At 33.5% G+C, this 21256-nt stretch overlaps 1 protein-coding gene across 1 annotated transcript in view; it reads left to right on the forward strand.

Moving 5' to 3' along the window:
* The window catches only part of LOC129953351 (cell adhesion molecule Dscam2-like), a 92224-nt gene that overhangs the window by 13042 nt on the left and 57926 nt on the right, over positions 1-21256 (forward strand). The window contains 2 exon segments of the mRNA XM_056066478.1: positions 18148-18323; positions 20478-20625. Of these exon segments, the coding sequence (XP_055922453.1) occupies positions 18148-18323; positions 20478-20625 (324 nt within the window).

Below are 21256 nucleotides of genomic sequence, written 5' to 3' on the forward strand. Positions count from 1 at the left end.
CGTACTAAACCATGCCACAGAGAATTGATTGTGGGAGTTAGGTACTGGAGGTAGGAATCGGCAGTTGGGATATGGGTACTGGATATTGGGTTCTTCTGCATTTCCCGAAAACCAAAGAAAAAAAATTGTGAGGATACCTGCCTACTACATTCCTTCAAAACTGCTGCTGAAGGATCCTGAAAACCGATTACTCTTGTAGATGTAATGCTATATGCATTGTATATGGATGTGTGTTATTTTCTGTTCAAATATATTGGTTGGTTCATATGTGAGGTGATTAGAAGTTATATATACTAGAACATTTATATTAACTTTGATGATGCTTTTTTTGATGATTTTTTTACAAGAGTTGCAAAAAGTTTTTCTTTCATAAAATTATTAAAAAACAAGGTGAAATTGAAAACAACGTGCTTTTCTTTCTCTTAACGCTTTAAATCATATAGCTTTTAAAATTGTTGCTGTCAATAAATGTAACAACAAGAAGAGACAACAAAAGCTTAAAATAATAATAATAATACTAATAATATTTCGAGCATTTCCATGCATTTTCAAACTGGATTAATAATCGACAAAGATGTTGCCCTGGCTGCAAAACACAAACGACAAAGACGTCAGCTATACATACCACAATAAAGATGGCAAACAGTATTGAAATTCCCTTCAAACGATTTATTAAATACACGCCTTCCACACCACCTTGGAACCTACTATACACCTGCATGATTTTCACAATGAATATACCAGCAATACAAGTTATAAAACGATGTTTCACCAAATATTCAATGACCTTACATCTAAATTTTTGACATTTCCTTACACTGATCGTTTAAAAACTCCCGTTAGTACATCCTTTGCAATAACATCGCATGATAGAACAGCTATCTTTCAAGGCATCCTTCCAAATACAGCTTCAGTATTCCCATAAATCTATTATAATTGCTAAAATCCGAGATACGATCGCAAAAACACGTTCTAAAATCAAGCTCATGTGGACTCCTGGTCATGTTGTTATTGAAGGAAACGAATTCAATGATAAGTCTGCGAATTTAGCTCACAACTCCCCAACATTTGTATCTGAATCTTTTACTAGAAAAGGTCTTAATGCAATAATAATGAATAAAGTCAGAATTCTCAACACGCAGAGTGGTCTCGTTATATACACCATTACCAAGCAATTAATCCCAACAGAATAAAACCAATTTTCCCTCACAATACGTAAAAGCTTAAAACAAACAATTTCATACGGATACGGCTGCGTATTGGGCATATCCATATTACTCATCAACACCTTTTAAAAAAAGAGCCACCCCCGATATGCCCCAAATGCAACAACGTCATCGTCATCTATTGGACTCATGCTATCTTTTTGAAAATCCTCAAGGGACCAACCAGCTTCAATATAACACCCTTCAACTTCTTCAAGATGAAAATAAAAACAATATTGAATTCATAGATAAATTATTTCTCAAACACGAAATAAAAATCTAATTACATACATATATAACCATAAATACATCAAACATACATACAATATATTATTTGTATTATGTATTTATATTATATATTATAAAACAACTATCAAACATAAGAAATCGGTTTTTACTCTCTTTATAATGGCTGAAAGTAATTTGATGCAAGCGCTCTTAAAAAAATTAAAAAATTGTTAACAATAGATTTTAATTTATTGTCATTATTTATAAATAAATAATTTCCATGAAATGTACCTTAAATGAAGTTGGCATTAAATGTCAATATATTATTTATCAATATGAGTAGAGAATGTCACCAGAATCAACCAAATTAAATATGATACAAATTTCAAACAAATGTTTAATATTGATTTAAGAATGTTAATTTGGTGCAAGAGCGAATGGAAAATGTTTACAGTTCTCGACGTTTCAAGGTCCCTAGAAAATAATTAAACGATTTTTAGAGAGATGCCTTTGCGTGCGTGTGTATCTACCTTAAAATTTTTTTAAGAAAAGTTGGTAAAACTTGATTTTCGACTCAAATTTCTTTTCAAAAATTAAAAGTATTAGCTTCGAACTAATTTCATCTTATACGAAATATTGTTTTTAACATTTGATAACATTTTGAAAAAAATTGAATTGACAGTTTCTTGATAAACAATAAAAACCTATAAAAGCATTACTAATAGTTTTTCTTTGAAAAAAAAATTGAGAAAAATCGAAATCGACGGTTTTTTTTTAACAAAAAAAAAACCTATTATCTCACGAAAATATTGTTTTCGACATTCGGCGAATTTTTATAAAAATCCAACCGTCCGTTTTTTCAATAAAAAAAATCTACCAAAAATAGTATCCAAATTTGGTAAAAATTGATGTTCGGTTCTTGATGTCTCATGAACAATAGAAGGTATTGACTTCAAATTAACTTAATTCATCCAATTTGTATTTGTTTATATTAGAAATAAATTATTTTTAGAAAATTGGTAAAAATTGGGTTTCGACTAAAAATCTCGTTAGCAAAAAAATATTTCATTATATTCAAAATATTGTTAGTAATTTTCAAATGATTAAAAAGAATTTTACTCACAATTTTTTTTAACAAAACACGAAAACCTACAAACTTTTAAGCAAGACAAATCGACAGACGGAATGGGAAATTATCAGTGATGGTCGCATCTCAGCCTCTTTTTTCTAGTCAAAACTGTTTAAGAATTGTTTGGTAGATATATCGTATAAGAAAATGCATGTTAATTTTGTTAATATAATACAAATAAAGATAAAGCATAGCAGATTAGACATTATGTACTCTGATTTTGTCAATACAGATAGCGATAAACACAGTATGCGAAATGTTCACAAATTACAACATCTAGATAAAATTACCGCAATTTTGATCACCCCATATACAAGATTTAAACACTCCAAGGGTTAAACTGTCAAAGATAAAATCATTAACATCATCACTTATTCGTTCGTTTGTTTCTTCTTCCTTTCAAAAATAACACACACACACACAATATAGCAGTGGAAAAAGACGTTGAAAGTCTATACGGCTTGATATTTCGGTGTACGGTAAAAATGCTACACAGAACACGACACCCGCTGATTAATTATTTGCGAGAATCCTTGAGGGCTGCTGCTTTCAATGTTTTTATTTTTTCATCTTTTTCCATGGTTGGAGTTAAGTTTTATACGAGTACACATGCTTTCATTCGTAGATGTTCTACAGAAATACGTATGAAAAGAATGTTTGCGATGAAGACTGGTTGCCACTTTAATCATTTGTGTCAATTTTTTGGTTTTGTGATTGGTCATATTTAAATAATTGTTATTCCATTTTGCAATAACTATAAGCAATAGAGTTCAAAAAATACCCTTTTTAAGGATTCTTCCACAGTGCTTTGCTAGGTGATGTGATATAAACCCAAGTGAAAGTTAGGTTTTCAAAATTACCTCTATGCATAAAATAACGTTGAATACAAAATATATTGTATTACGATTTTATTGTAAGTAGTTATTTGTACGTGTTTTTTGTTTTTAATTTCTAAAAGAACTTATGACAGTTCATTTGAATTGTAATACGGAATTAAATATTTTCAAATACACTACAAAATAACTATCTTTGGGATGGAATTTCAAATGTTTTAGCTACGATTGTGTAGAACATTTTAAAGTTTTTGGAAACATTAACAGTCATTGACTTCTACAGTTCTTCAAAATTTTCACTTCACTGTTGCATAGTAAATAGCATTTATTGACAGATCATTAAAGTATTGAAAATTGAGTTCTTACAATCTATAATCTATGTAACATATTATTGTGTTTACAATTTTTCGGAATTACGTTCGACCATTTTGAACGAACATAATATTTCTGAGTGGCAACCGGGAATGAAAATCTTTGCATCTTCCTTATTGCTCATCACTGCCATCCTTACTCCTTATACCCATACTCATTTATTGTTTATAACATCTCATAATCAAGTAGGTATTCCGAGTTTAAAGCCTACCGACTAAAAACACCCTTCAAAGGGTGCTCGGAATTGCAGGGAAAAAATGCATAAAAAAGGTATAAATTCACATACGGTGCAAGTTGCACGGATCCTAACTTACTTGACTAATATGAAAATTAATCTGTTTCCAGTCCACATAGTTATCGGAAGTATATTTCGTTGGAATGTGTGTGTGTAGCATTGGCAAGCAGAACTCATTAGTTAACTGTATCTGTATGTATGCCCGAAAACACGCCAAACATTTGTGTTGGAGTTCACATCTTTTCATCGACTTTACAAATACAACAATGTAAACAATTGGCTGGGATTAGGAGGGTTATAAGTACAAAAGATTTAAAACCTTCATATATTGCTTTTTTGGAAGTAGGCATTGTAAACAACTCTCCTATGCGACCCATCGAACCACACAAGACCAAAAAAGAAAACAAATCAAAAACATGAGACGGACGACGATCGACCGGTGTCGCGGTGGTAAAATTTTCTATTTGACTTTTCTCTTCTCCCAGAAGAGTTTTTTTTTCGTCAACAACCTGATAGGTCCTTATTAGTATGGCTTCAGACCAGGAAAGTCCACTATCGACCAAATATTTACACTATGGCAGATCTTGGAAAAAAATCCCAGGAACTTCAAATCGATATATCGATTTTAAAGCCGTGTATGAAAGCATCTAGAGTTAAGAGCTCTACAGAGCAATGTCTAGCTTTGGCATCATTGTCAAACTTATACGTTTGTGCAGAATGACGATGGAGATTGCATGCTGCTCTATGAAGGTCAGAAAAGACCTCACCGACAGAGTAAAGAGCAGAGAAAGACCGCGACTCAGGTTGCGCACTCAGGTGGGTAAAGTCTCCTAGCTGGCTGGAGACGCTTGTTGGTTGAGGCCCAGGTCCACCCCGGATTGTAGCGCCACGTTAAGTAAGTAAGTGATGGTTTTTGGCTATATAATAAAATATCATAAAATAAATTTCAAAAGAAAAAATTTAGACATGCGAAACAAAAACAAGTGTCAACGAAACGAAAGTGAAATTATTGCTCAAGCACAGACCAACAAATAAATAATAAAATAATTAGCTATAATATATCAGGATTGAGTAATAAATCTGTACTCGTAAACTTTTTTAAATTTATAAACAATCATGATTTCGTTTTTTTATATGAAACATTTATAGTTGAAGAAAATGATTTAGTTTATTTTGAGTTTATATGAATTCCATATCAAATACGCGAGGAAGAGCTAAAGGGGGATGATATTTCGGCTTCGAAAAATATCTATCTAATATAAATTGCGAATTTATAGTGAAAGTTGAAGTTAATATATTAGAAATTAAAATGGGGGCATGATGATTAATTCCATCATATATAAATTGTAATCACTGAGATCGAGATTTCAATGTATTCAATAGTTTTATAGAGAATAATAATAGGGATGAAGTAATGATAATCGGGGACTTCAACGCGAGGATAGCAATTAATGATGGAAAGGAAAACAGATTTGCGGGAAAAATAAGGAATTCGAAAGACACTACTGTCAATACACGAGGAACTAAATTGTTAAATGTTTGTGATGCTTTTGGGTTTTTGAGTCTGATAAGCGTGGAGAGTACATCTTTTTAGGCCAGCAAGGTTGTTCAGTGCTTGACTACTTTCTACTTGTCATTAGTAGTTGAATTCCAACTAACTTAATAGAGCAAGACAATATAACGGTTTTAAGGCTGTCACCAACATTAAATTTTAAAGAAGACAGTATCGATGCAACCTGGAACGGAATCTCCCAACGGTGACTAAATACGCGACATTGAAACAATCAAAAAACGTTCATGCCCAGAATCAAGAGAATACCAGGGAAAAATTCTTAAAATTAACGAAAAATGATTCCAAGTAGATTACGATAAAGCACGCAAAAATCATTCGGATGGTTAAAAGCTATTAGAAAATTCAGCAGCCATTTCTTCAAAAAAAATATATTGTAGCAAACGCAGAATTAAAAAAAATATGCAAGAAAAAAAAGGTTTGTGCAACCGAGGCTCTTAAACTACAAATTGCAAGGATTCCAAGGAATTCTGGATGGCGATTAATCAATTAAATGGAGCAAAACCAAAAATCAGTTTGAAACTAAATATCACTTTATGTTGCTTTTGAACCCAGAGAGTCTTACGCTTCCAATCCAATACGCTTAACCAACGATATTTTGGATAGTGTCATAACTCATGACGAAGTTAAAACCGTATTAGTGAAATTTAGGTTTTAGAAGTGGCTATTAGACTATCGACGACATTCTTGTTCACGACAAACTTCATAGGTTCTTCATTAAAAGATGCTTTCGTTCATCGGAAAACACCCCAAACTATATGAGCTCAATTGAGACAGGACTATTACCGCTTTTCAAAACTATTAAATGTCATGTTGATTATATCAAAAATGCCAAATGAAAGACTCCCAAAAATTCTGTCATTTAAAACAATTGAGAAGAAAAATCTGTGGTATAAGAAGCTAGAAGACCATGTTGCCTACTATAGAAAATACTTTCAATAATAGTTGATGAAAATGGTAAATAATGCAATGAAGACCTCCGGAATCTTATTGCAAATTTAGATGAAAAACCGAAAATCGACGCTATTTATGAAGCAACATCCTCGGTGCATAGCTCAAATAAATTGCCTTTAAAAATAGTTCGATTAATAGAGATACGAAATAGTTTACAAACAAGATGGATGAGAGTAAGAGACTGTGGCTTGCTCTCTGAGGTTCAAATAATTAATTCACTAATAAAAGAGTTGATTAACACTCACAGCAATAATTCGTGGAACCAAAAGCTTCAAAGTCTGCAATAGGCAACTGCACCGTTCTGGAATATTACAAAAATCATTAAAAAGAAGCAAACTAATATTCTTACTCTCAGGAGTAACCACACTATTAAAGTATCGAACTTAAAAAAAGCCAATGTTTTTACTCCAGTCACTCAAACCTTAATAACTCGATAGGTTATCTTCAGTAAGAAATTATTGTTGAAGAATCTCTTATGTATATTTAAAATAGCATTAGTGAACATGGAATTATTTCCAAAAAAGATATTCCTGATGTTTTTATAAATTGAAATGCAAGAAAAAAAATCTCCCAAAGAGTGGAGTTAGGTTTTTGGAGCAAATATTTAATAGTTGTTTAAAAATTATTTATTTTAATTCGACATGGAAAAAGCAAAATTATTTCTCTATTAAAACCAAAAATACTCCATTTACTAAGATGGGGATCTGGTCGTGTCCTTGGTACAATAATGTACCTACAGGAATGGTTTATACCCTCCTCTAATCCTTAAAGTGTGAGTAAGAACGTTGCATTCACAATTTTTAATAAAAATCAAAAAAACTTATAAGACCACAACGAAGTGAGTTTCAATGTTTGTATTCTCTTTGCTATTTGAGGGATTTAAAAAATTGGAATTTTTTTTGACGTTTTCTAATGAAAAAATAAACAGTTATGTTATGTGAAATTTTGAGGTGATGTCACACTTTAATTTTTTTTTATTTGAAAAACTTAACTTGTAGTGAAATTATTAAAACTTGGTCAATGGTTTGTAATTACCAAAATTCTTTTATGAAATAGTCATCGTTTTTAAATTCGAAAAAAAAAGAATTGGTATAACATTCAAAAAATATTTTTTAACGTATGATTTTACCTGGATTAGAACTCTTTATATTGCATTTAAATAAAAATAAGAAACATTTTTCTTAATATATCTCAAGTTTTCTTTACATAAAAGAAAAGAATATTGAAAAGTGTATTATACCTAAATACACAAAAATATAGTGAAGTTAAAAATTTACAATTTCGTGCCACTTTCAATCACAAAGTCTTTTAGCCAAAGTTTCCTTTGACTACATAAATACTCAAGCAAGGAAAAAAATAATTTAATTAAAATATGAATAATGAAAAAATATGAATAATGACTTCTAAAAACAATAGTAGATGATCTTAAAGTTTTAAAAATTACACTTTAAACCTTTTTTTTTACTTTTTTGCCCAAACTTTGAGTTCAAAACAATTTTTTTTTAAAAACTATGCAAACTAACTAATATCAAGTACCTCTTTCTTAATCTTGGCTACAAAAGTGGGTTCATTACCAATATTACTTATGAGTAGGTTAGTGCTTAGTAAGTAAATAAGGACTCACCTCTCTCATTTATATCAGAGCTACCCCATACCGTGTGATGGGCGTCAGCGTCCGAACCAATTAGGAGACCAACTTTTTTCGATTGCGCGTCCGCAATTGCCTTCCTCAAGGTGTCTCCTGGAATTGGGCTGTCGTGGCCAAGCCAGTAGGTGGCTTTATCCATTGTTAAGACAGTGGTGGTGGTGTCCTTGTTGCTGTAATTGGGGAGTAAAAATACGTTTAAGTCATTTTTTACTAACATACATGACCTTGGTTCACCTTTCTCCTATGCATACAATAGTTTATAGCCAGGAGTCCTGAGGCCTCTGATGATGGAGTTTGAGACCCACGGCTCCTGTATCAAGACGATGTCTTCCTTGTTCCTGTGCAATCCGAGTACCAGGTTGTTTGCGGCCATGATGGCGTGATGAAGATTAATCTGTACTAATCGCAGCATTGCTACTTTTAGTCAGATCAACCTCCACCACTGTTTTGTCGGCGTTTTCATCGTCTGAGGAGGACTGAAGTAGGTCTTCCTCACTCAGAGTGATGCCTAAGGTGGCGTCTTCAGTATCCATGTCGGAGTTGCTGTCGCCTATAGTATTAGCCTCCACGTCGGATGGCTCGTTTGGGGCTGTGGCTGTGGTCGATGGTTCCACTTGTGGTGTTGCATCGACTTCCATTATTGGTGGTAGTGAAGCGTTTCCTTCCGCTGAAGGGGCTTCTGTTGGGGGCGTGTTGAGCGAATCTTCGTCTTTTTTATATATACGAATCACGATTTCATAGAAACCATACCTAATCACGCCTTTCGTTGCAGCCAGTGGAGCCACTGATTCCCTCTTGATCAACACGAGAGCTGATCTATAGTGACCCACTGTCTCCTTCTCAACCTTTGGGACTTTCCAGTCGTGCGTAGGCAGGTTTGGCTTACTTGTTCTGATCAATTTCATGATCATATCTGGGCAGTTATGTAGAGCCGGGACCATTATACGTGCTCTTGGCTGGCAAGGAATATTCTCCCTTGCAACAACCTCGAGCTTGGCACTCGACCAGACTTCTGGCAAGCCATTGTCAGCAGCCCTGTATAGATCGGAAGATCTCTGATCACCACAGGCGATGAGTTTGATACGATTTTGGTACCATCCTGCATCGGCTGTGTCTGGGAGAGGCCTCGGATTCTCTTCGATGACAGATAAAAATCTGAAACCGAGATGAGCCTTGACGTCTGCCCAATGATCATGAGAGATGTTACCATCCACATGACTCCTGTCAATGACAGTGGCTATGATGTTGCCTTTGAGCGCGTCGCTGAAAGAAGGATCTTTATTGAAGGCTGTTGTGCTGTTGGAATGCACCTTCTGCCTTTTTGGTTCAGGTTTGACACCCTCGAAAGACCTATTGCGCTTTGACGTTGAGTCGCCGCGGGTCGGTTTAATATTTTTGCTAAGAAAGCCACTAGCCCACTCGCTGGCCGGCCCAGAGCTTTGTATGTCCGTGTGACACAGACGTGGGTCCACCTTCAGAATTAGTCGCTACCGATACCAATCGGGGTGTGCCCTCACCCTTCGAGTCAATTCCACATGTCGCAGATTTTGTCTCTCCGGATGGGGTGTCCCTTCTTGGAGTCGATTGCAACGTCATAGCAGGAGCGGGGAAGAGGTGGGGTTTGGATTTGCTGCCCTTGAATAGCCGAGCGTCACAGCTGTTCCACTGACAACCAGTTCACACCCTTGAGTTGGCTCGACAGCCTTTTCAGGAGATGTGACCTCATTGGCAGCCATGGCGCGATTTTTTTGTTTAATTATTGTTCTGTTTGATTTTTTCATTTTGTCCCCACGAGTAATGCGGAAAGACGGTCAGCCCTGGCAGAGACGCTTGCCGGGGTAAGGCAGAAATATAACGGACCTTGCCACAGCATCCGAAAGAGCAAAGAGCTCGTTAGTGGCTGGTTTATCCCCCAGCCTTCCATTCTTCGGTACGGTTTTCGTACAAAGTACGCTCACACCACCACTGAAATTAGGAACCTCTAAACTATGCTTAAATGGGTTTCCGAACGTTGCACTATTGAGGAGTTACAACAATTCAGCGACCCAACAGTTTCCAGAACAGTTTTGCTTTAGAGCTTTTTACAGTACAAATTAACAAAATGACCTAATATGTGAAAAATAACTTGAAGCTCTGGAAAAAGTACCGCTTTGGTACTTTTAGATATTGAAAAGCATTTGACTATGCCTGGCATAAAGGACTCTTACATACATTAAAAATATCAAATTTTTCTTTATAATTAATAAAAATTGTAAAGTCCTTCTTTTTCGCTATGCAGATTCAAGTTTCTCTGAACAATCAACTTTCCAATTTGTTTTATATAAATGCAGGCATACCACAAATGTCTGTTCTTGGGCCAATTTTATACATACTATATACATTCGATTTCCCGAATTTAAGATACTGTGAAAAGGGTATGTTTGTCTATGACACTTGCATTTACGTATCAGATTCACTTGGTTCCGTTATTGAAACCAAGCTGCAAAACAATGTAAATGTTATTAATTCATATTTTAATGATTGTTAAATAAAAATAAATGGTGATAAGAAAGTCTGAAAGTCACTTACCCAATAACAGCATCCATATCGATGGTAAAATAATTGAGTGGGGTGATTCCGCTAAGCGCCTTGGGGTATTTCTTGACTCAAAACTTACCTTTGGATTCCATGTACATCAAATGGTAAATATTTAAGGTTACAATAAAAACGCTTTATACATTCATAAAACGAAGATCCAAACTATGCATTGAAAATAAAATTCTTATATTTAAATCCATATTTCAAACAATTTTGTTTTATGGTTCCCCAGTATGGGGTAAATGTGCAAAAACAGATATAAAAATATTGCAAATAGCTCAAAACAAAGTTTTTAAAATGATGACCAACTTGCCTTGTCATTTCTCACTGCACAAACTGTATTCTGCTACAAATACTGAGCTAGTCCAAGATAGAATATCAAAGTTAAATGTAAAGTGTGTTCTTTCATGACAAACATCAGAAAATTTTTTAATTTCAAATCTCTATTTTGTTTAATTTCTTTAAAAAATAAAACTATACACAAAAAAACAATCAAGTGATTTTATAGATGAGTTTTTTTTAAATTAATAAAATACAGTAATCGTATTCGATTTTTATATAATAGTTTAGTTGCTTTGATTATTTATTCATTTTTTAGTGCATCTATTGATGTTATAATACATAATTGTTTACTTGTTTATTGAGTTGTTGACGAACGCATTTATGTATTTATTTTTTTGTTCATTTATGTATATACTTTTTATGTTTCTGTGTAATATTTTTATTTTATCAATTTATTTATTTACATATTTGTTTTTTATTTATTTATATATTATATTTATAAATGTATTTATTTATTTATTTAGTTTGCTTTCTAATATTGCCAAACGGTTCTCGTAATACAAAATATAGCTAAATGAAAAAAAGTAATAATAATAATGTTAAATGTACATACTATACTTATTAATAAATATCAATTAATTTGTTTCTATATTTCATATTTTATTTAATATTTCAAGATAACATGTTATTCATAACCTAATATATCCGTTTTTTTTTTGTCTGGCGAGATGATCTTCTTTGAATAACATTATTTTCGTTACAATTATTAGATTCATATCCTGATGTCTTAATTTCGTTATTAATTTCAGGTTCTTTTATGGATGGTAAACGATTTCCTTCACTATAAATATCAACATTATCATTATCATTATTGTTTTTTTGCTCTTAACCAGTATTCGAAAGTTTATTCTATATTTCGTTCGTATTCACGATCATCTAATAATATATTCTAAAACAGTGCTCCAATTTTTTCTTTGACTACACCGAAATGCCATTTTATACGTCTATTAAAGTACTATTGTACCGCTGGTCTATTTCTGGTTTTAAAGAGACGTTCACTTGGTGGCGTATGCACTTTACCTACCGCACTGACACTCTTGATTTAATGTCCCGTCCAAGCTCCATCATCGCGGGTGATTTTCCGGTAGAAGGGTGCACCATCTTCCTATAATCCTATAGGATATTACATAATTCTTTTTGAAAATCTGTGATGCTCTTTTCCTTGAGGCTTTTTAATTTCTGTTTAATAGTTTGGACACACCTTTCAGCCTGGCCATTTGTGGCTGGATGGTAAGGAGCCCCCAATTGTTGAATAATTCCATTATTTTTAAGAAAATTTTAAAATTGAAAATTGGTAAACTGGTTTAAAATATCTCTTCACGTTTTAATTGTAGAGTCCGTAGTTGTATTTGGGATAACATACACTTCCGGCCATTTGGTATACGCATCAACTAATACGACAAAATATTTACCAAGAAATAGTCTGGCAAAATTCACGTGAACACGTTGCAAGGGAGAATTAGGTGTTTCCCATGAGTGAAACGGGTATTTTATTGGGTTACATCTAACCATCTAACATTCAACGCAATTCTGTATCGTTTCCTCGACATCGCTATCAATTTTTCCCTACCAGCTATAGCTCCGAGCTAATGATTTGGTGCGAGTAGCCCTAAAATGTGTTGCTTGTAGCTCATTCAATACTCATTTTCTAAGACTTGGTGGTACCTATATAAACACGTAATCATCTCATAACACAGTTTTGCTGTAATGTGAATTCATCCTGGGCAATACCGAATATAAATTTTGATTCCACTGTTCGCCCAGTTTTAAGCCCTTGAAGTAAAATACTCATTGTCCTCGCATTAACAGTTGCTCTTCCTAATTCTTTAACGGTTAAGGGAAGCGTAGTAATTTGCCTAATTTCTAAAACATCTACCGCATATATTGCGTACTCTGCAGTATTTTTTATTGGCAACCTTTCGACTACCACGATTTCGTAGTCAAATGCTTGCAAATAAGCAGCATAATACTGTATTTTAGGAGCAGAAAGAGCTCGAATCCCTTTTTGGGGTAAACAAATTTGAGATATGGGTTTATTGTCCGTCGCCAAAATAAATTTACGCCCATTTACATGAAAGGGCATAGAAGGACCTTTATAAAAAATTGTAATCAAAAAAGCTGTTAAAAATGTTTAGGTCGTACTTCAATCACGACGACTTGATTCTAGAAAAGCTTCGATGAGAATGTCCCAATTCTCATCGTTTTACGTGGCCGTGGCCTTGCGGACGCGTGGGCTAGGGCGGTTACGGCGTGCCACGCAAAAAATTACTAAAGTTTTCAATCATTTTTTTTATTTGTAACAATTTATTAAAAAAAATAGAAAAGAACAAAATATTTTTACTAAATGTAAACTTGCAAAGTGTCTGCTACGGTTTCCCGGCAGCATGGACATTTGTAATTTAAAAAAAGGCCAGAAATTTTATTTTTGGCTTTCTTTCCAAATATTTTTGTTTGCCTTTTTTCCATTTCTGTAAATGGAAAAAACGCCAGAAAATTTTTAGAAAAAAATGCCTGAAATTCCGAAATTTGGCCAGAAAAATTTGGGATTTTTTCCTAGGAAAAAAAGCTAGAATTTTGTATGAAGAATTTTCTGGCGTTTTTTCCAAAAAAAAATCTGGCGTAATTTCCGGGAGCCTATAAGATGGTACTAAGGTTCTTGGAGAATCGTCCATAATAATTAATTAAACCAACATAAGCTTTATCCTGATCTAAAGGGTGTCCAAAAATTAACGCAAGATTTGAATTTGCCGCCATTTGTGCAGTGCAACCTTGAAAAAAAGCAATTTGACAGCTAACAGTATAGGGTTATTAAAAATGGAGAGTTACACGATAGAACAACGTGTCTTCATTATTAAAGATATTTTCAAAAATAGTGAAAGCTTGGCCGCTGCAGTTCGAAAATTTCATACAAAATATGGTCGGAATAGTGTTTTAACTTCGTCAACTGTGAAGAGATTAATTGAAAAATTCATGGAGACTGGATCCGTTGGAGACGCCAAACACACTGGTCGTCCAAAAACAAGCCGTTCAAATGTGAATGTCGAAGCAGTGCGTGAGAGTGTTGCCGACAATCCAGGAACCTCAATTCGACGTCGTGGACAAGAATTGCAAATTTCAAGAACCTCTCTACAGCGTATACTCACCAAAGATCTGTGTCTTCATGCTTACAAAATTCAATTAACACAACAATTGAAGCGTAATGACCATGGACAGAGAAGAGAGTTCGTTAAATGGATTATTGAACATCAACAAATGGACCCTGATTTTTCGAGCAAAATCATCCTAAGCGATGAAGCACATTTTCATCTTGATGGCTTTGTCAATCGCCAAAATTGCCGCATTTGGGGTTCGGAGAACCCACATGTGCTGCATCAACGAAATTCAGCCACATTTATGCAGAATGGTCATGGAAAATTTCAACAAAAGAGTGCGCATGTGCATGCAAAGCCGTGGAGGCCATTTGTCCGATGTGTTATTCCATACATAACCCTATCCTATGTACTTTACGATTCAATAAAAATATAACTATCAAAAGACTAAAAACAGCGTTTTCTATTTAATTCAAATCTTGCGTTAATTTTGGGACACCCTTTATATATATTCTCGTTTTATGCATACCATCCTTTTTCATAGGAAAACGGCAGTAGTACCCGTAGCGTGATGGTTAGTGCGTTGGACTGTCATGCAAGAATCTTGGGTTCTATCCCTGCCTGTGCCAACTAACTTTTTTCACGGGTACTGCCTCTTGCAAGGAATTGACATACCCTCCAAGAGTAATTCTTGTCATGAAAAGTGCTTTCTCAAATTTGCCTTTCGGATTCAGCTTGAAACTGTAGGTCCCTTCCATCTCTGACAACAACTCGCACACATTAATGGTTGAAAGTTGTAAGTCACTAGGCCCTAGTTCTTCATGGACCGTTGCACCACATAATTTATTTATTATTTAAAACCGCAGTACTCGATCCTATTCTGAAAAAAAATCGCATTTTTCTAAGGTAATGCGCATATTATTTTCACTTAATCGACGCATCACTTCATGCAATCGCTTTAAATAAGTAGTATCATCTGGCCCAGTTATTTTAATACCATCGATAAATACACGTGACACCTGAAATATCATGCAATACATTTTTCATGAAGCGTTGAAAAATAGCGGGCGCTGATGCCACACCCTACATAAGACAAGTTGGTCTATAAAGACCTCTATGGGTACTCATAGTTTAAGATTCCCTACATTCAGGGTCAACCTCCGATTGTAAATAAGCCTTTGTTAGATCTAACTTCCTAAACTTTATACCACCGCTCATTGAAGCAAAAAGTTCTTTGATGGTGGGAAGAGGATGCTCATCAACAAACATGTTTTGTTCACTGTAAATTCCACAGAGACGAATTTTATTGTGACTCTTTCGAATGGGGACAACCGGTGTCTCCCAACTGCTATGATTTATTATCAAAATGCGTGCTCTCTTAAGAAAGTTCACTGCGTATTTCTTCAATTATAAGGTCAGTTTAATCGACCCAATGAAGCGGCTATTCGGGCTATTGTGACTAAATTTCGCACCATTTACATTGTTGGAAATTAAATCACCAACACGTTTACGTAGAGTGCGGAATGAAGAAAATATCGCAGCTATATCGGCCATCGTTAATGATGACCATCAATTAATATCGATTCGTCGCCGTTCGCAGAAAACACAGCACGCGCAACAATGAACTTATTGAGAGGCGAGTTCGGTGAACACTTTATTTCACGTTCAGGACCGGTCAATTAGCCGCCAAGATCGTGCAATTTACCGCCTTTAGAATATTTTTTGTGGGGATATGTTAAAGCTGATGTCTATACAGACAAGCCCGCTTCGATTGACGCATAGGAATACAACATTGAAGCATTTATTCGTGAGATACCGACCGAAATGTTGGAAAGAGTATGCCAAAATTGGACTAGGCGCATTGACCATTTAAGACAGAGTCAAGGTCAACATTTGTATGAAATAATCCTTAAACATTGAATCATATGGAACGTACTATCGATTTCATGCTTTTTTTTTGAAAAACTTTCCTATAGTTTTTTTAAAAATCACCCTTTAGTAACTGGACTATTGGAAAGCCCTTTTTGGTGGCGTGTTGGTATTATTTTGTTTTTATGTTTGATTTATTTGATTTAGATATATGTTAATATGTTATTAATTGTTATACCCTTTTTTTATGGGTTAAATATTAATGTATAAATGGTTTAGTTTTTTTTTTGAAAAATAATTCTTAATAAAGAATAAGACAGAGGGGCAAATAAACTCCACTCCCACACATGCACTTACGGTAAGCTGTAGATCGCTCCGTTCTCAAAGTTGATACTTTAATAATTAACATTTTTTTGGGAAATAGTAAAAAAAAGATATAAGAGTTTGTATTGGTATTTATGGTGAAGCAATGTAGGTGCTTAGTTTTGTAATCAAACAGAAAACCAAAACACGTAGTAACGTTGTTGTACTATACCTAAGTATTCAACAAAAATGTTTAGTAAAAGGAAGATAGGATATTTATCTTTCGTTCTTCCAATTATTGATTTTGTTAAGATACTAAGCTATTGGAGCTTCTAAAGTTTTTTATGGTACTGAACATTATCAATCTTAAAACACATAAAGGCCCAGTTACAAACAGTTTTTCATAATTTCTTGCATATATGAATATAAAAAACTAGCTGAATCTAAATTAAATGAAATCTATCCCTTTCCACGCCACCAATAGGTAAAATCAAAGGCGTGTATTCTTATACGTTGTTCCCAGCAGGCACGATTTAAGTAGTATTCACATGAGCGCGACCAACGAACGACGAATGAATTACAAAATGTGAGTTTATATACGTTTGAACACATATTTCCACACAAATTCTTAACAAAACTACAGCAATATACTAGTTTCTATTTGATTTAGGATGGATACTTTTACTTTTCAATATCATAATATTAATTAATTTAAGAAAACAAATTTATTCGTCGCGAAAAAATTTGTAGTTGATACGAATTGTCAAACTTTATTCGCGATCCACATTATCCACACTCGCAACGAATAAAATAATCGCGAGTACTTAACCTAAAAAAATCATTCTTGTTTTGGTTTCGGTGGTGAATGGTGTTTGGCTGTGGCTCCTTGTCAAACTTCATTCGCGACGAATTAAAAACTCTCATGTGAAGAAAAGTCAAAATCGACGAATATTCGTTTATTCGTTGGTCGTTTGCTTTACGGTAGTCTAAATTTGCTCTTGCATCCAAAGTGTCTGTTTAAAATATTTCCTTTCAGTTTAACAATATTTTTAGTATGCTTTAGTGTACTTATTTATTAATATATTTAAACTTTGTAAAACTAAAACTAAAAAAAACTAAAACTAAAATTATGACCCAGTTTTTGATATTCAATTACGAAAAAAAGTTATGTACTGTTTTGCAATAATCAAAAATAAAAACCATGCTTTTTTTCGTCATCAAATAGCATTTAGACAGTGTAAGAGCTTTTGCAGGAAAACAATTATTGATATCGGTTGATAAGTTCTTGAGAAAACTTAGAAACAAAATAATGGTTCTATGGGGATACCCATAAAATAAATATCATTGTTGCATGTTTGTTTGATATTCCATAAACAACACGTAAGGGAGAGACACGCCAAGCAAAGTGGAAATCTGTTATCAGTTTTGTTTTTACAGTCCACTTTTTGAGGTTCATTGATTAATGTTTGTTTCGTTTACGTAATTACTAACCTATAGCCAATTGTAAGACTATAAAATATTCAAGATATGGTACGGAGAGCGTGAAAAAAAACACTTGAAGTTTTGGCAATTGCTGGATATGATCTTTTGAAAAGTATTTATCAACAACAATCTTAAATCAAAGAATGTTCTAATCAAGTTATAAAGATTTGCTACATTTTTTCTCATCGTTGTTTCTTTTTTCTTTAAATTTATTTAAAATTATGTTTATATACTTGACTTTAAGCAATTAACATATGTAACATTTTTATTTTAAACGTTGATGGATAAATACATTTCCTTATTTTTTTTAGTAATCGCTTCTGACTTTTTTGATACTCAAGGACCAAATTTTTTTACTGAACCACCACACCGCGTAGAATTTATAAGTACGGCCGGAACACTTGTCGATTGCACAGCTCATGGTAACCCTGCACCAAGTGTCGAATGGTTGGACAAAGATAATAACCCCATTACATCAGTCTCTAAGGTAAGAGTTTGTACACTTCTGTGTACATAACTGATACTGATAACAATGAAAATCTGTATTTAAATATATTTTTAAATTTCCAATAAATGTTACAGAACACTAATATGCATATAGGTAAAACATATTTGTCATTTTTTTGGTATAGGTAATTTATTTGGGTAACAGGTCGACATGCAGTTAAATTTTGTTAAATTGATCTTAATACAATAATAAGATACTTGTAAATACAGCTGAGTTTTTATGTTATTATTTTCTTAAAACTGTGCACATAATAAAAATGACAATCCCCTACTTTAATAATTACCCTAACCAGATGAAATTTAGGAAAACCAAAAATATGTTTTATTCCTGCGAGAATGTACTTTACATTTTTTACATTAAAGAATTGATTTTTTGTTTTAAGTCAATTTTAGAAAATTTAGTATCGTGTCTTAACTCAACTTATTCGCTCTAGGTGTACCAAACACCTTATACCAATCATATATTATATATTTTTCGAAGTGAATATCTAATTTTTCTCAACTATAAGTTCTAAATCGATTTTCTTTAAAAAAAATTGTAAATCGGCCCTTAAAATTTAACCACCCTTTAGTATAAAAATATATTATAAGACATTTCAATCTTAGAAATGAACATGCACAGCTAATTTAAATTATTTATTTTTATCCAACACTGAATGTCTGAACTATGTCCAAAAATAACTATAAAGCAAAATTTTCAAATCTATTACATTTTAAATATGAAGTATACGTAATAAGATAAAAAAACTCAAATGTTTTATTTTAAAACAAACAGCTTTAGTTTTTGGTTGCAAGCAGGAGTAAGGTATTAAAATACTCGTACAACGCCAGAGTAGTAATTGATAACGGTTTCTTGCGTAGGAGAAATACAAGCTTTTTTCAATGTCGGTCTGTTCATTTAGGAGTTAGGGAAACACAACACAAATTACTTAAATTGTTTAATATCTTAATCTATAATTTACTTTAGGAGACGTTATAACTGGTGTTTCTTAAAAGGTATAGAAATTTAGGTTGGCAACACTATTTTAAGTGGCGCCTATATTTCAACTGTAAAGTTATTAAATTTTAGTATGGATTGACATTTCAATATAAATACATTGACTTTTGAACAATTGTGCACACTGTGCACAATATTTGCAAAGTCATGGTTTTGTTACCTATCGTGCACGTCCATTTTACGGTCAACATTGAATGGTTTCTAAAGAAAAACTGCCGTTTTGGGAGTGATGATAATCCTCAAGTGTTTCTTGAGGCTCCGTAACATCCACACAAACTAAATATATGGTGTTCTGTATGGGTTGGTTATATAATTGCTCCGTTGTTCTTTATAAACGATGATGGCCAGAACGATAAAGTCAATTGTGACCGCTATAGATTATTCTCATTCTTCGGCCACACTCAGGCAAACACTTAACATTCTAGATGTATACATTTAAGTTAACTTCCATAAAACATCATCAGTGTTGGTAATTTTTAGTATAGCAACGGAAAAGCTGTGTCTTAAAAAGTCACGAAGGCGACCGACGAGCGACGGTTCAAAACGTATTGTTCCAAAAGTGCATTTGCATTAAAAAATTGAAGCAATGGTTAAAATTCCATCCCTTATTTATTACAATCATTGATCATATTATTTTAGGGATAAGACATTGAGTTTATCGAATTACGCAGTGGGCAGAATATTTTTCATAGCTTTTATTGCTGTTACGATTTTTGTAAAAACAATGCGTCATCACAATGAAAATTGGGTTAAAAATATGATTTTAATTTTTTGGTTCAGCTACTATTCTGGGTAGACGTATAATGGATTTGTCGATTTTGTTAAAGTATATGGTTATTAAGGTCTATTTAATTTTCCTAAGTTTTATTACTTTCTAATCAGAAACCCAAATCGTAAGATCCCTTTCGTTTGAATAGATTCTACGAAAACAATAATGCACAGGATGGCGTTGCATTATCAAAACCTCAAATTCAACAAAATTGTATTAAAAGAAGACCAATCATAAATGTAGACTTTCATGACAAATTGCCTTTTATTATTTATATAAAAGTAAAAATCAATAACATTTTTATCAATCTGTGAACTAACATCGCTTTTGTTCGCCGTGTTAAGACATTTATTGAACTTATTTTGCAGGTTCGACATATACTCGCAAATGGTTCACTGTACTTTCCACAATTTGAAGCCGAAGAATTTAGACAAGATGTACATTGGTCAGTTTATAAATGCGTGGCATCAAATTCTGTAGGAACTATTGTTTCAAGAGACGTTGTAGTAAAGGCTGGTAAGTAAAAATAATATCCATTATTTAAGGACAATTTATTTCAGTCAAAGTTGAACTTTGGGGTAATTTTCTAATCGTAATTTTCAACTCTTGAGCTGGTTAAGATTTTCTGAACTCCCCGTTGACGATTATGGGATTGGGAATTGATTTTTTTTTTTAAGTTTTAATTTACCCCGTTATGGAGATGTTGAAAATTGGACGTACAATTTAAAAACTATTCAATAATTTTCATATGTTGTACTGAGTTAAGAGTGTGGCAAAACTTCAACTAGTCTAAATACAAGGAGACAGGTTGATTTTAATTGTGGAACCACTAAATGGACAAAATTGATCAAAATAGGCTCAAAAAATCAAAAAAAGTTATACGTTTGTTTATTAAATATGTTAAAATCTATAGTGTGTACTAAAAATAAATACATTAGTTAGCGCAACACTTCGTAGCGAACTTGGGCTAATTCTGTATGTGAGTCATTTCAGGAACGCAGGGGGCCTACAGTTTGAATGCCGAATCCGATCTGCTTCTTTGAGAAAGTAATTTTCATGACAAGAATTACTCTACCAGGATTTGTCAATTCCATGGAAGAGGCAGTACCCGTGGAACAATAAAATGCACGACTGCGCCGTATGAACT

Source organism: Eupeodes corollae, chromosome X (genome assembly GCF_945859685.1).
Source record: "Eupeodes corollae chromosome X, idEupCoro1.1, whole genome shotgun sequence".
Taxonomy (NCBI): domain Eukaryota; kingdom Metazoa; phylum Arthropoda; class Insecta; order Diptera; family Syrphidae; genus Eupeodes; species Eupeodes corollae.